Source organism: Populus euphratica, unplaced genomic scaffold (assembly GCF_000495115.2).
Source record: "Populus euphratica unplaced genomic scaffold, PopEup_1.0 scaffold13.1, whole genome shotgun sequence".
NCBI lineage: Eukaryota > Viridiplantae > Streptophyta > Magnoliopsida > Malpighiales > Salicaceae > Populus > Populus euphratica.
The window spans coordinates 1488656-1502591 of record NW_011499872.1 but is presented as its reverse complement, the minus strand read 5'-3'; the positions used below and the strand labels follow the sequence as shown (position 1 = coordinate 1502591).

Sequence of the window (13936 nt, the reverse complement as noted above, 5' to 3'; positions counted from 1 at the left end):
CATTTGCACCAATATGTGCTTGTAACTTAAAACTTGCAGACTTGATGCCTCGTGTTGCATAAATTCCAATTGTTAACTTTGATAGATCTAGTTGTGTATCCTATCTTTTAACCCTATATATATAGGTGCGAAATATCTTGTTCCAAGCCCTGTCTAATCAAATGGAGTGTGATTACTGTGAATATTTTGAGAAATGATATTCGTAGCTCACGCTTGGTTGCAAGCTCTACTCTTACTATGTGATTGCCTGTTGTAGGAAGTGTGAAGTCCCTTATGGGCTTGCCCAGCTTCATGTCTCATGCAAGCACACCAGCTGCAAGATGCCAGAGCTCTCACTGAAGATCTTAATCGTGTCTCAGTGGGGATAGAGTATGTCAGTGATCTGATTGCTGATTTAGACCATGCACTCAGAACTGGACCGTTATAGGTGCTCGAGCGTCTCCAAAATTTTCCAAATTTTAAACCATGGCCTGCCCTTGCCCTTGCCCTTTGTCTTTAACAGACAAATGAAGTTATTCCAGAAATGTTCAAAACTTCTAGAGCATATATAGTTATTTGAAATTTTTGATGGACCTCCTTTTGCATGCATTCAACACAATAAAAGTGAGCGGAGCAGCTGCTTTCGTATAAATTCTTCTGTCCATTTCTATAAATGGTATATGCAATCAGTTGAGCGGGTGTCTGCGGTAGTTTCTGAATTTTTATTTAAAAAAATATTTAAAAATACTTTTTTAATAATTTTAATATACTAATACCAAAAATAAAAAAAATATTTTTAAAAACACACTGCACACGACGATAACAATCATAAACAAATCAAAACTACAAGATGCCTAGTGGTTTGCTTAGTAACAAAGGACGAGGCAAGTAGCATTGCTTTATGACTGCCCCTGAAGTTTTCCTGGGGTATATCATGGCAGCTAGAAAAGGATTTTCAAGCTGGGATGTGTCAAGCATTTTAAGATGCATTATCCATTTTTTCTTTATATAAATATATATTCATTAAACTCAAACCGAAAATAATAGTATAAAAAGAGAAAATTTAGGGTTTTTTTTAATCTATTTAGACATTAGCTGAGTTATTTTCAGTCAAGGTGAGCAATCAATCACTGTCATCTTCTTCCCGGGTCACGGGCCTGGAAACTCCGATGGGTCAACTTAGAAAGTACAATACTTGAAGCAATCATGGATACGGATGGTCTTGTACACCTAAAAGCTTAATTATTTACTCCTTTTCCTGTACACAATCAACTCCAGTTTTTGTAAAGCCAGGCACCATTTTCATCATTTTATAATCATCTAAATAAATAAAATCCCACATATTTAACAAAATTAAATTACTTTATCACCTTATTTCCTTCATTAAAATTCATATTGAATATTGCATCCTCTATAATTTTTATCTAATATTTTCTTTTTAAATAAAGAAAAGTGTTTTTTAAATGTTCTTTCAAGTTAAAATTATTGAATATATATGGAAATTAGTTATAATATTAAAATATTATAACAAAAAAAATTAAAACAAGCTCTTTAAAACCAAAGGGATCATATCCAAAGATTTTCTTTATACGAATTCTTACTTATTATTTTCCCTTCAAAAATTAAATTCACGTCCGAAAAAAATATAAAAATAAAAGAAAGAATCCAAAAACGTTGACGGACATCTGAGCAACTAGTACACGAACAAAACTAGAAAGTCCCAATCAATCACCACCACCTGATCTCTTCTGTGGTCCCCACATCTCCCACAGAATCCACGCGGCATGATTCCATGCTTCTTCATAGATCACACCCATAAAAATAAAATTGAAATAATATTCCTGTTCCGGATAAAAAACAAAGAGGAAACTCTCTCTCTCCCTCTCTCCCTCTCGCTTCTTCTCTCTCTATCAAGTTTTATTTTTTAAGGTAAAACGTTGTATTTTGTCTAATTATTTTCCAATTATTTTTATTATTTTGTCTTTTATTAATTAGATTTTATTTTTTTATTCTCAATTTAGTTTTTTTTGTCGAAATTAATGTGTGTGCAAGTGTTTTCTTTTTTAAAATTTGTCTGATCTGGTAGCGTTTTTGCCGTTGAGATTCTAGGGTTTCGGTTCTTTTAATGAACCTTGGTGATCAATTGTATTTTTCTTGTGATTTTGTTGAATTATGACAGGGTGGGTTTGGTTTCTGATAAAATTGGGTGATAAGAGAGGGCTAGTGTTTGGTTTCTGAGAAAATTGAGATATAAAGAGAGGGATAGTGAAAGATAAAGAGAGGGATAGTGAAAGCTTTCTGAGAAAATTGAGCGGGAATGGTGTTTTATTAGTTTTTTTTTTTGTAATTAGAGACCTGGGAGGCTTAAGTACTAATCTGCGTTATTAAGGAGAATCAGGGCTGTATGAATTGGAATACAAATCATTTGTATGAAATGTTTTTCGAATGTTAGTGGAAGTTTCAAAATTGAGAGATAAGAGGACAAATTGAGTTTTAATTTGTATTGTTAAGCTTGAAAAGGCATGAACTTTGGTGAAATAAGGATTAAAGGCCTTTTTTTGGTTGTGTTGTAATTGGAGATTTATGTAATCAAATCTATGTTAGTAAGGAGAATTACGGCTGGATTCAGTTGAATTCAAATCTCAATCGTGAACTGTTTCTTCAATGTTAATTCTGGAATCTGTCGTATGATTTTTCTGAGGTTTAGTTGCTGGTTTTGATTGTTATTGATTTTTCAAGTCCAGCTTAATTCTCTGTAAGGGACAGTTTTTTGCGCACGCACTAACACCTTTTTCCTTTTGCATTTAGTCTGATTCCCGCTACCTAATTCTTTGCTTGAGTGCTACCCTCTGATGCTCTATGACATGGTTAATCAATTTGTTTTTGGCATTATTGACATAGCTAATTTTGATGGAAATTATCTTTGGTTTTTGTTTACATCTAATAACATTTGAGAACTAATTCGTGGATATTGATTCTTGTGCATGCTTGTTTCAGGTTAGACCCTTTCTCATCAAATCTCAAGGCATTAGCCTGTGAAATAAAAAAAGCTGTTGAAGGATATTGTGACATAGAAAGTTATTCTGCTCGTTCTCTTGTTCATTTCAAATATCAGGAGATGTCAAGTGGACCAGTGAGAAGGGTCTCGCCAAAAGACATACAAGTGGTAAGCTGTTGATCTTTGAATTTTAAAGTTGATGAACTTCTGTCGTGTTCAATCTTTATTCTAACGTTAGCAGTAGAATTATTCTGTATAAGGTGGTCAGCCAATGGGGATTATTTAGTTGAAATTTCTGATCTTTTAATAAAATCTTTTTGAAAAATGCTGATTTTTTTTGACAAAAAACTGTTTCCTGAATTAGTTTTGACCTTTGGCTTCCTCAAGCATCTTGCATAACAGCTGTAATTCAATAACGTTTTCTTTAGTTGCACCTCTGTTGGAATTGATCTAGCTGACTTTGGAGGAGATAGATGCGGGAATTCTTAAACTGATTACATTTATTCATTGCCAGAGAGCAGTTTCTTATGTATAACCCAACAGCATCTTTTGATTTTTTCCCCAGGCCAGGCCTTGCCCTGAAAATTTCTGAAATGGATAGTTGGAGTTTTTATAAGGAAATCTAGGTCCTTCCATAATTAAAAAAAAAAAAATCATAAACTGTAAATTTTGAAGTAGTAGCAGTTGATAATCACCCACATATGAGCTTACATCTCAGGTTCTTAAGTTAGTGTAGTCTTCTGTCAAATAACATGCAATATTTACATTGTCTCTCCGTGCAAAGGTCACAACTATTGATACCTATTGGGAATAAATCTTGTCTGTAGATCCTTGGGGGTTCAAAACATCACAGGTCCATTGGCCTTTTCTTAACACAATTCTAGCCATTCATGTTATACATAAGTTCCTAATATCCTCAAATTTGGTTGCAAACTTTCCATTTTTCCATGTCAAATGCTGTTGTCGAGGAAAAAGATTTGTAATAATTTTTAAAAGTTTCTTGTACAAATCTGGTGTTTTGAATACTGATTAGATCATAGCATCTGGAGGAGACTGTGAATCAAAGATGAACATATTGCTCTTGTTTTGCCCTAGGTTCCATTAAATATTGTCTGCCTGCATATGTGAGTCAAGCAGGAAAAAAAGGGAGAGAATTTCTCCTTTTTATATCATGGAAATTCCCTGTCTGCAATTGCCTGTTTGCTATTGTTGGTTCGAACCACATGTGATTTAGTGTCTTTTGGATACTGATCCACTACAAAGAATGTACAAGGAAAACAATTTATTGACTAAAAGACTAGTCTAAATACTTGGCTGATAGCTTTGCTTTTTGTGTGTGTGTGTGTGTTTGTGTTGGCACAACTCTTCAGCACTTTGTCAATGTTAGCCATTTAACATTATTTTCTCTAGCAAAAGATAGCTGTAAATAACTGAGGATGATAAGATAGTTTGGATATCTGCCATGCACAATCCGGTGTGTCCAATAAAATACCTTTATGAAGAGCTGTTAAATAGAGTTTGTTTCTCACCTGTACCTTTTTCCTTGAAAAAATGGGTTTCTGAATCAGAATTCTCTTTTCTTGGAGTTGAGGGATTATTAAATAATCTTTAAAGGTGTGACATAACCATGCTATCTTCATAATTCTCCTTTGGCTTATTGATGTTTGTTTCCAGGTGCAAAATCTCATTGAGCGGTGTCTTCAACTGTACATGAACCAGAATGAAGTTGTTGAAACATTGTTAGCTCAAGCAAAGATTGAGCCCGGTTTCACTGAACTTGGTAATTAATACTCGAACTCTTTTTTTACGTGTTGCAGAATGTTTGATGATTAGATTCTACTCATGCTGTTTTCCTATGGTGGCACCTTTGAGGGTTGCTAAGTGTTTCCCTGGTGCATTGAGAGTGCTGATTAAATGATTGTTAGGATGTATTGGTTGAGTTTTCCCAACCTTTTTTAGTGTCCCTAAATGATTTTTTTTTTGTGTAATTATTTGATAAAACAGTATGTAGTGCAATGCTAATGGAGCAAAAAAGCACAAATGATGGGAATAAAAAAAAAAGGTGAAACCATCATTGAAATGGAGAATAGTCAAACCACAAGATTCATCTTTGCTTTCTCAAGATTTTTCAAGAGTCTATCAGTTAGTGAAAGGAACATTCCAGGCATCACTAGTCTCTCTGTCCGGATAGGAATACTCACAGAAATTTATTAGATATAGGAATTATTGGTTTTAAATAAAAATTCCTAGAGCTAACTCCAGCTTTCATTGTAAATAGGTGGTCAAATCTATTCTTTCCTCAAAAATTAACCTTGCAAAGGCCAATCAAATATGATTACTTTTCTTTTCCCCTTTTGTCCATTGTCACATTCTTCTAAAACCAATATTTTGTATCATAGGAACAACTTGAGTTTTGTGATCTTATTTTATTCACAACTTGTAAATTTGTCTTCCAGTTTGGCAAAAGCTTGAAGAAGAGAATCGAGAATTCTTCAGGGCTTATTATCTGAGGTTGAAGGTAAAGCAACAAATAGAGGAATTCAACAAGCTGCTTGTGCAGCAGGCACACTTGATGCATGACCTGAATTCAACTGGAGTTGTTTCAATGCCTACTTCCAACGGATCTCATATCCCACCAAGTAAGACTGTTTTTCTTCCCATGAACATTTTTACTGTTGTTATTGGCATATCTAGAAAATTACAATATATAACTTTCCACATAATTGGAAATCAGCTTTGCTGTTGTGCTTCCTAATTGTTGTGATTTGATTTCACAATCATTATATATCTTCCAAACAGACTGTTTGGTTGGAAAGAAAGCAAGGTTCTATAAGTGAGAAATTAAAGGAGAGGAGAAACGGTGAGCCTCTGTGGGGTTTTGTATTAAATCCACACCTAATACCAAGTTTGTGATGCATATTTCAAAGTTTCCTGAGTAATGGTGATTACAGTAGGCTAATAACTGGTAGGCAGCAAATTAACTCTCTTTATCAGACTTCATACTGGCTATTTCCCCCTCGTTTAAATGATTTTGTAGAACATGGGAGTCCACTTGTGAGAAGAGTTGGAGGAATTGGGTTTTTATTGTAGTGGAAAGATCTTAAGGTGGTTTCTTTGATTTTTGCCTTAAAAATAGACTTCAGAAAACTCTCAATGAATCAGTGTTTGCGGAATCCACTATTTTATAAAGGTTTGCTTAATATAACGTGATAATAACGCAATTTCGTTCTCTTTTTTGGATTTGAATTTGAACTTTTTGGAAGTCTTTTTTGGATATTTGCTTTAAGTTTGCTTGTGTATGTGGTTTTTTGACATGTGACTAATTGATTGCTGAACTATGTTATCTGAATGTCTCGATCAAAATGATACCATAGTGCATTTACAAGGATATTTGGTTGAGTCTTTTCTGTAGTTTCTTGGTAGAGCATGCTTTCTCCAAACCCTTTTATGCTTCATATGATTCGTGCTTTTTTGGCAACTGATTTTGGATACTTTGACAGTGCACCAGAATACTGCATGCTATGGTCCAGATCATAGAGGACCAGCCTTGAAGCCAGAGAGCATGCATCACCCCATTGGCTCCAGTTTGACTAACGCATACACTAATGGTGCATCATCATTGCACTCAAGCATGCATGCTGCTGTTGAAATAGCTGCCCGTTCCAGTAGAATTGATGCACCACCAAACATGCTTTCAATGCAGAGCTCAAACATAGGTCTGCTGCAAGGAATGAATGGGGGGATGATCAAATCAGAAGCTGGTTATTCGGGTACTTCTCCCTACATGTTTGGTGCTGATGGAAATGTCCTAGAAGCACGCCCATCAATAGCAGATGCATCTGTTGCATCATTCAGTAGTGTAGAGTCCAGTTCACAAGCCTTGAATGAGTCTATTCTGGATGCAGACACTTCTTCATTTGGATTTTTGAGTCAGATTCCTCGAAATTTCAGTCTTTCAGATCTGACCGCTGATTTTACCCAGAGTTCAGGTTTGTCTCCCTACCCTCCCGCCCTCTATTTACCAGCCCCTGACTTCCTCTCTAGCACACTTTTGCACAAGATCGCTATTTTATCTGTTTGTTGGTCAACTGAAAAGTTAGGCAGGCAACATTCTTTTCAGTGGACTCAATTATAATCTGTTTAGGTGAGTACTCAGTTTGGGTGATTAAGTAAGTTGGTGGAATCATTTCCTAATTTTGGTCCTATGTGCATGTAATGGAACATTTAGTAGACAATGTACAAATTTTACGTTTACATTTTCTGTTTTCAGAAATATTGGAGAACTACCCAAGATCACCCTATCTAGCAGCAGACAATGATAACTTCCCAGATTCTCAAGAAAGAGAACATCCAGGTTATTTTATTTTATTTTATTTTAAGGCTTTGTAATATTTGGTGAGAACATCCAGGTTATTTTATTTTATTTTAAGGCTTTTTAATATTTGGTACATCAGAAAGGAGGAAACTAATTTGGTGCCATGATTCTGCAGGAGACAACAGAAGGCTGGACACTATATCAGAAGGCATGAGTTATGATGATTTTGGAAGTGAATAACCATAGGATTTCCGTGGTGAGTTCTTTGTGCTATTTTTCCTTTTTTAATTTGTTGAGTTGCTTGTGCTGCTATTGTTTACTAGATAGTTATCTGTACCCTTTACCAATCAGTTGAGTTTGCTGTGAATCTGTGATACATCTTTGCTGCATCAGAGTTAACTTCTGTCTCCGCGCTGTCTCTATATACCTAAGACTGCTAGAAATGGTTCGGTCTTCATGTCATATATGTTTGGATTGATCTGTGTTTGCTTCTAACTTTAGTTTTTATAATTTTCTGAAAGAAAAAGGAATTCATACTGGATTTTTTCCACAAACATGGGATCATGCATAGAGTCACATCTTTGCCTTCCCTGTTGAATTTGTTTATAGCATTTACTTTGTTTTTTGCATTTTTTTCCCTTCTTCAGTTTTGTTATTGCAGGTCCAACTCATCCATAGAACAGGTTTGTAAATAGCAATTTAGCATGGGAGAAGCTTCAGAAGGAGACCAGCAGGAGATTGTTTGGCGTGTGTAAGATTTCGCTGACTGCAGTATGTAGTGATAACTCTTGACATTAGGATTCTTTAGGGTGAAAAAAAAGTTCAGAAGAATGCAACACATTACCTTTTCAAGTACCATGAGAATTCATGGTGATAATTTATACTATATCTAGGTGTTTGCAGAAGCATTTATTTGTGCTCTGGTGTGGTTGCTCTTGTTGATTGGTCTTTTGCATTAAATAAAATTGTGTTTTCATTTTTTTTTAATTAGATTCTGAATTTGATATAATTCTTCTCTGTGTGGCTTGACATCAGAATTTATTTATTTTTGTACTGAAACAAAATAATTGATTCTTGTAATATAAGAAATAATTAATTTTCTTGTGTTGATCAAGCTTAGTTTAATGTGTTTTTTCATAAAAATAATACATTTTTTCTTATGAATTTTCTTTTCTTATTTATGAAATGGACAAAAGATTGAGATAACGATAAATTTAAAAATGTAGGGATCAAATATATAGTTTTTAATACAATTATTTTTAGATTATTTTTGCAAAACTACAAGGATCAAGTTACTCTAATAATAGATATGTCATGCATCAAGCAGCGCAAGTTGTGTTGATTAACAGTATGTTCCTACGGCTGAAGTTGCATCTGCACAGATTACTCCCTTACCTGCATGATATCTACCTAGTAAAGCTCATCGGATATTTTAGTATTTGATAGATTGGTGGAAGGAATGAAATAGAGAAACGTGAATCTGTTCATGGGAGATGAACTTGGAAAATCATAAAACTAGTCAAGGAACCTGAAAATGATACCGGAAACCCTCGTCTCCAATTACATCAAACATCCTTTTGTAGTGTATTTGAATGTGAACATGGTATCTGAGAGGGTGAACTCTAGCTTCTAATGAAATTTGAATGGGAACAAAGTCTGAAAACATGGGATTTGGGACAATGAAATGATAAATGTGTTTAACGTATCAGTTGGTAAGATAGAAATTGAAACAGATAGAGAGAAAGGGAAGCCACATGTTGCAGCAACCAAAACGGGCCTATTCTGCCACTCAGTTCCACCATGAAACTCAGAGTCAGTCACATAAATGCATTGATGAAAGAAGAAGACAGTTCACATACCAAGCCATCAAAAACAATTGACCACGCCCTTTCATTCATAGAGAAACAGTCTAACTAGTAACCATTCATAACAACATCGTCCATGCGAATGCTTGATTCAACAGCAAACAGAATGATTTCACTTTTTGAACTGCATGATCTTTCTTCTTTCTGATATACTTTCGACCGTGTAATCGTTTTTAATCTTATCTTATTACCAGGTGTTAGGATTAAACTATTACAGACTTGTAATTACAGGCGTTAACATTTTATAGTATTCCTCGGATCAACCCCAAAACTCTTTTTAAGTTTCCTTTTCTTGTAGTGTAATTAGCAAAAACAAAATTGGAAGCAAATATTTTCATGTGAAAACTGTATACATGAAGCAACTCTATTCTACACTTGTATTGAGCCTGTATTAACCAGCATTAGTATCTAGAAGGGGGGAGAAGATTATCTGAATTACATTGTACGAAAAATCTCCCCATGATTTATCAGACCATGGTAATAATGCCATTGTATCTAGGTCTAGTTCTATCTGGTGAAAGCCCTTCTTCCATAGCTTTCCTTTTGTTACTGTTGGGTGGTTGTAGTAGTGGTGATGATTGTGGTTGTGGTTGTGACTCTGGCTGCGGCTGCGGCTGCTGTAGTGGTTGTTGCTGCTGTTCTGACTGAGTTTCTGATTTTTCAAGCTTTTCTTCATCTTCTTGTTTTTCGTTCTTAATTTTGGTTTTCATCATGTGAGGTTTAAGCCTATTCAAATCAGCTAGTCGTACTGGCTTCAAGAAAAATTCCTCTGCTCCTTCCTCTAAACATCTGTAATGAAATTATACGCATGAGTCAGTTCCTTGACATCAAAAAATCAAATGGGATATTCCTAAAAAATTTTCCACAAAAAGGAATGAAGAAAGAACCCAATTCTAGCTTGATTTTATCTCTTCACCTGGTGATCCTTGAAGGGACATTTTCAGATGACATGATGACTACAGGTATGTCCCTGAGAGATGATGATTCCTGCAAGATCAGAAGAAAAGGGGAAAAAATCCATAAATCTCTTTAACTACTATTTGTTTTCATGGAAAATAAAATAAATGTGCATTAAAAATCTTCGTTGGGTGGCATGACAGAACAAGGTACCACATAAGAAACAAAGAGAATCTCTGAATATCTTGAGCTAGATATGTTTATAGATACAAAATAGGTGGCAAAGTGTTCCAATAAGATTTTCTTCGAGATTCTCAAGCAAGTGGGCAATAATAGGGCACATATCGACAACAGCTAAACTAAAGCCCATCATTTTAGACACTGAAAGTTTTCAAGCTGGGAAAGAATCTTCAAGGCACCCATTTTGCTAGATATAGAAATGGGAAAAGATTGAGAAAAAGAAGAGGGAATATATGATTACTCAAAATGAAGACAAGAGAATAGAAATCCAAAAAGCTTACCTTTACTTTCTTGAGCAAATCATAGCCTGTCATGCCGGGCATACAGTAATCTGTAATGATAAGATTCACTTCCACTTCCTGCAAAAGCACAAAAAAACAGAGAAAAAACAATCAGAAACACAGAAAAGATGGAAAATTATCAAGAAAGGAGAGGAATCTCTGGCATTGAGAAAGGAAAAACAGGAAAAAAACGTAAAACGTAAAGGAAAGAAAGAAAGAAATTTCACCCGATGATCGTTAGGAGAAACAGAAGGTACAGTATCTGGGTTGCTCTGGTCATCTTCTTCATGTAATCCCAGAAATTTTAAAGCTTTACTACCAGAATCAACTGCAGTAACTGCCATGACATAACGTAAGGCATATCAATCAGAACCCAGGAATTAAAAAAAAAAAAAAAAAACCTTAAAAAACATTAAAAAAAAAAGGAGAGAGAAACAACCCGTGTCATAAAAATCATTCCTTTTGTAACCAGGAAAGTAAATTTAGTACCTTGATATGATGATGTCTTGAGTAGCCTCTCAATCAGCTTTCTATCTATCATGCTGTCATCAACAGCTAAAACATGATACTGTGAGTGTGAATCTCCTGTTATTGCCATTGCATCAAATTCCAGATCCAATACGATCGCTTCAGAAGAGCAAAAATATAGAAGAGAATTTATGGTTTTTGCTTTGTTTTTGTTTCTGTTTCTGTTTTGGTGGGTTGGTTCATGCGGTGTTGTTTCTATAATGGAAAAAGAAATATGCGAGGAAGAGAGAGGCCCATTTTGTAGTAATGAAATGATACCTTCCCAACAAAATCCACACACCCCACAAAGCAAGATCCGACCAGATTTCTTTTCAAATCTTGCAAATTTTCCAAGTAGATTTTAGAATTGAATTACAGGGTAAGCAATGCATTAAAGAAATGCACAACGGCCCAATAGAAATAAAAATAAAAGAATAAAATAAACAAATAAAATCCTTATGGGAAATGTTGAAGGAGATGGGAAGATAGGGAGGTCGGTTCAAATTACATATGGAACCAACCAGCGCGTAGAGCATGGGAGATGGAGAGGACGAGGAGGAGGACTCCACAAATAAATAAAGAGGGGGAAGAGAGAAGATGGGGAGAATGGTAAGGAAGTTTTGGATTGAAAAAAAAAACCCTCAAGGGGTGGAAGTGGGACCCATGAAAATCCTCTCCAGAGATACGGGTGATGTAAGCATGGTGGCCTTTTTCTCCCTCATGTGAAATCATGTGGCTCTTACCATATCTTGGGCAGGTGGGGAGGGCAAAGAGAGGCCAATTTTCTGCCTTGATTCCCTTTTAAGATTTGCTTCCCATGCCCATACACTCACACACACACACACTAACAAGCTCATAAGATAATCATTAAACATTAAAACCTTACTGACTATTCATTTCTTTATGATCCATCCTCACTTCCCATTCATGTACTCATGTTCAATTCGTTCATGCATCTAACCACGCTTTGGAGTTGGAGAGCTGGCAATTCATCGGTCTTCTGAGCACATGAAATTTAAATATTTAATGTGATTGTGGTACGTGGTGCAGAGCATTTTTTATATATATATATAATTTTTTAAAATTTTAATATTAATTTATCAAAACAATAAAAACAAATTAAAAAAACTTCATTTTAATATTTTTTCAAGGCAGTTATACCTTTCAAAATTATCCAAGAGTGAAAGTTATTGCACTCCTAATCGGGTTCCTAGAACGTGGTGAGTAACTTTATTTAACTTGCTTTTTAAATTGTTTTTTGTTTTAAAAAATATTAATTTGATATTTTTTAAATATTTTTAATTATATTGATTTACCAGGCGAACAAATATTTTTAAGATTCACGCTGGTCCCCTTAACAGTTTCGCCGATGTTTCATTAGCGTTGTGTTTCGATAAGGTAAGGGGGAGTCTGGGTCCCTCAAAGGAAATCAAGGGGTTGTATTTCGAAGAAAACATGTCGCAGCCCCTGGGGATCAAGGCAGCATATAAACGGGTATTGTTAAAATTTATCACAGAATTCCGATCACCATTTTTTTAAGCTTGGAGAAGGACTGCAACCCTTTGCGATACCGAGTAGAGTACCTGGTTGCCGGATTATCCATTTTTTTCTGGTTTTAACAACTAGAGTAGTTATTCATTCTTTTTATCACTTGAATTTAAGTGTTTCTCACATTGAAACCAAACAATATTAGAATCATAAGGAGAAGAAGTAGTCAAATTTTTATTATTTTTATTGTTGTCGTTGTTAATGATAATATATTAAAAAAATCTAATTAATTTAAAAATATAATTTTAAATTATATAATGAGTTAATTACTTGATATTAGCAATCTTGTTTATTCTTTATAGTCAAAATAGTTGATAATTTATAATTAATGTTTGATTTGTAGCTGGTACTTATAACAAATTTTATTTGATAGAGGTGTAAACTCTTCGATACTTAAATAAGTATTTTTTTTTTAGAAAAATATAATAATATTATAAAGGAAGATGTTGTAGTTGTGAACTTTTGACTTTAATGATTGATGGTGTATTTATAGCTCCTCGATCTTATTCTTCTATAAAAAAAATAGAGGATAGAGTGTAACTTCAACTTCGTGATATTTTGAATTATATTATATTCAAAATAATATGTATTTAATCAATATAAAATATTAAAAAATCTATATAAAATCCCGAAAAAAATATATAAACATTGTTGGACTTGAATCATTAAAAGTGACAAATGACTTTAAGCCTGCTCCTTGGATCGGAGCATGCTGGGCTTGATGCGTGGAAGCCTGAGCCCACAGGGTGGTTGCAAACCAATCACCAAGGGTACTAAATATGTCACATTCTTGTTGGATGTGCATCTTACATGGGCTCGGGTTTCTTATTCGAGTTTAGGCTTTTTAGATATTGGATTCGAATTTACAACACCTCAACTCACTTTTTTTAGCCTCATGTTGTATTTTAGACTTGGGATATCAAACTCGAGCCTAAAAAATATTCTTGTTTGTTGGGGAAATTTTTAAGTCTATTTTTAGGGGGAGAGGTTTTGGTTCATTTTTTCTGAATGAATCAATTGTTGTTATTATTATTTGAGACACTTCTTAATTGTTGACGTGGGATTTTTATGTTAATTGAAGCGGGCTAACAATATCAAACAAATCCCTACTTTCATAGTTTTTATTTAATGTGGTCCTTTACTTATCTCACATTACTTAAATAAATTATTTTGGTGCAAATTTTACATTTTATCTTTTAATGCAGGATTGAATTTATTATGAATTACATATTCGCCCTACAACTCAATTATAAAAATATGATAAATTTTGATTAGCAATTTTGATGATCAATTAACGTGACTTTAT

The 13936-nt window shown here is 34.4% G+C and overlaps 2 protein-coding genes across 3 annotated transcripts; one reads left to right on the top strand and one right to left on the bottom strand.

Moving 5' to 3' along the window:
* Positions 1-1849: 1849 nt before the first annotated feature.
* LOC105127611 (histidine-tRNA ligase) lies at positions 1850-8282 on the top strand. 2 transcript variants are annotated; one of them, XM_011028972.1, is made up of 8 exons: positions 1850-1908; positions 2977-3145; positions 4652-4757; positions 5434-5616; positions 6478-6966; positions 7248-7331; positions 7468-7548; positions 7954-8282. In XM_011028972.1, exons 2-7 carry the CDS (start codon positions 3098-3100, stop codon positions 7530-7532), a joined length of 975 nt encoding a protein of 324 aa, XP_011027274.1. In that variant the 5' UTR covers positions 1850-1908; positions 2977-3097; the 3' UTR covers positions 7533-7548; positions 7954-8282. The 2 variants fall into 2 exon arrangements, with proteins under 2 accessions (XP_011027274.1, XP_011027273.1); XM_011028971.1 differs by having other exon boundaries at positions 7940-8282.
* A 1136-nt stretch (positions 8283-9418) lies between these two features.
* LOC105127608 (two-component response regulator ARR8-like) lies at positions 9419-11690 on the bottom strand. The gene is made up of 5 exons (XM_011028970.1): positions 11065-11690; positions 10803-10912; positions 10576-10653; positions 10074-10144; positions 9419-9946 (listed from the first exon to the last, which is right to left on the bottom strand). The coding sequence occupies exons 1-5, from the start codon at positions 11171-11173 to the stop codon at positions 9625-9627; spliced, it is 690 nt and encodes a 229-aa protein (XP_011027272.1). The 5' UTR covers positions 11174-11690; the 3' UTR covers positions 9419-9624.
* Between the last annotated feature and the right edge of the window lie 2246 nt (positions 11691-13936).

Excerpts from the sequence above, each read along its gene's own strand:
- LOC105127611 (XM_011028972.1), top strand. The coding sequence starts at position 3,098 with ATGTCAAGTGGACCAGTGAGAAGGGTCTCGCCAAAAGACATACAAGTG. Across the intron at positions 6,967-7,247 it reads TGATTTTACCCAGAGTTCAG|AAATATTGGAGAACTACCCA; the intron begins GTTTGTCTCCCT and ends TTCTGTTTTCAG. Across the intron at positions 7,332-7,467 it reads TCAAGAAAGAGAACATCCAG|GAGACAACAGAAGGCTGGAC; the intron begins GTTATTTTATTT and ends ATGATTCTGCAG.
- LOC105127608 (XM_011028970.1), bottom strand. The coding sequence starts at position 11,173 with ATGGCAATAACAGGAGATTCACACTCACAGTATCATGTTTTAGCTGTT. Across the intron at positions 10,913-11,064 it reads CAAGACATCATCATATCAAG|TTACTGCAGTTGATTCTGGT; the intron begins GTACTAAATTTA and ends ATGTCATGGCAG. Across the intron at positions 10,145-10,575 it reads ATTTGCTCAAGAAAGTAAAG|GAATCATCATCTCTCAGGGA; the intron begins GTAAGCTTTTTG and ends CTGATCTTGCAG.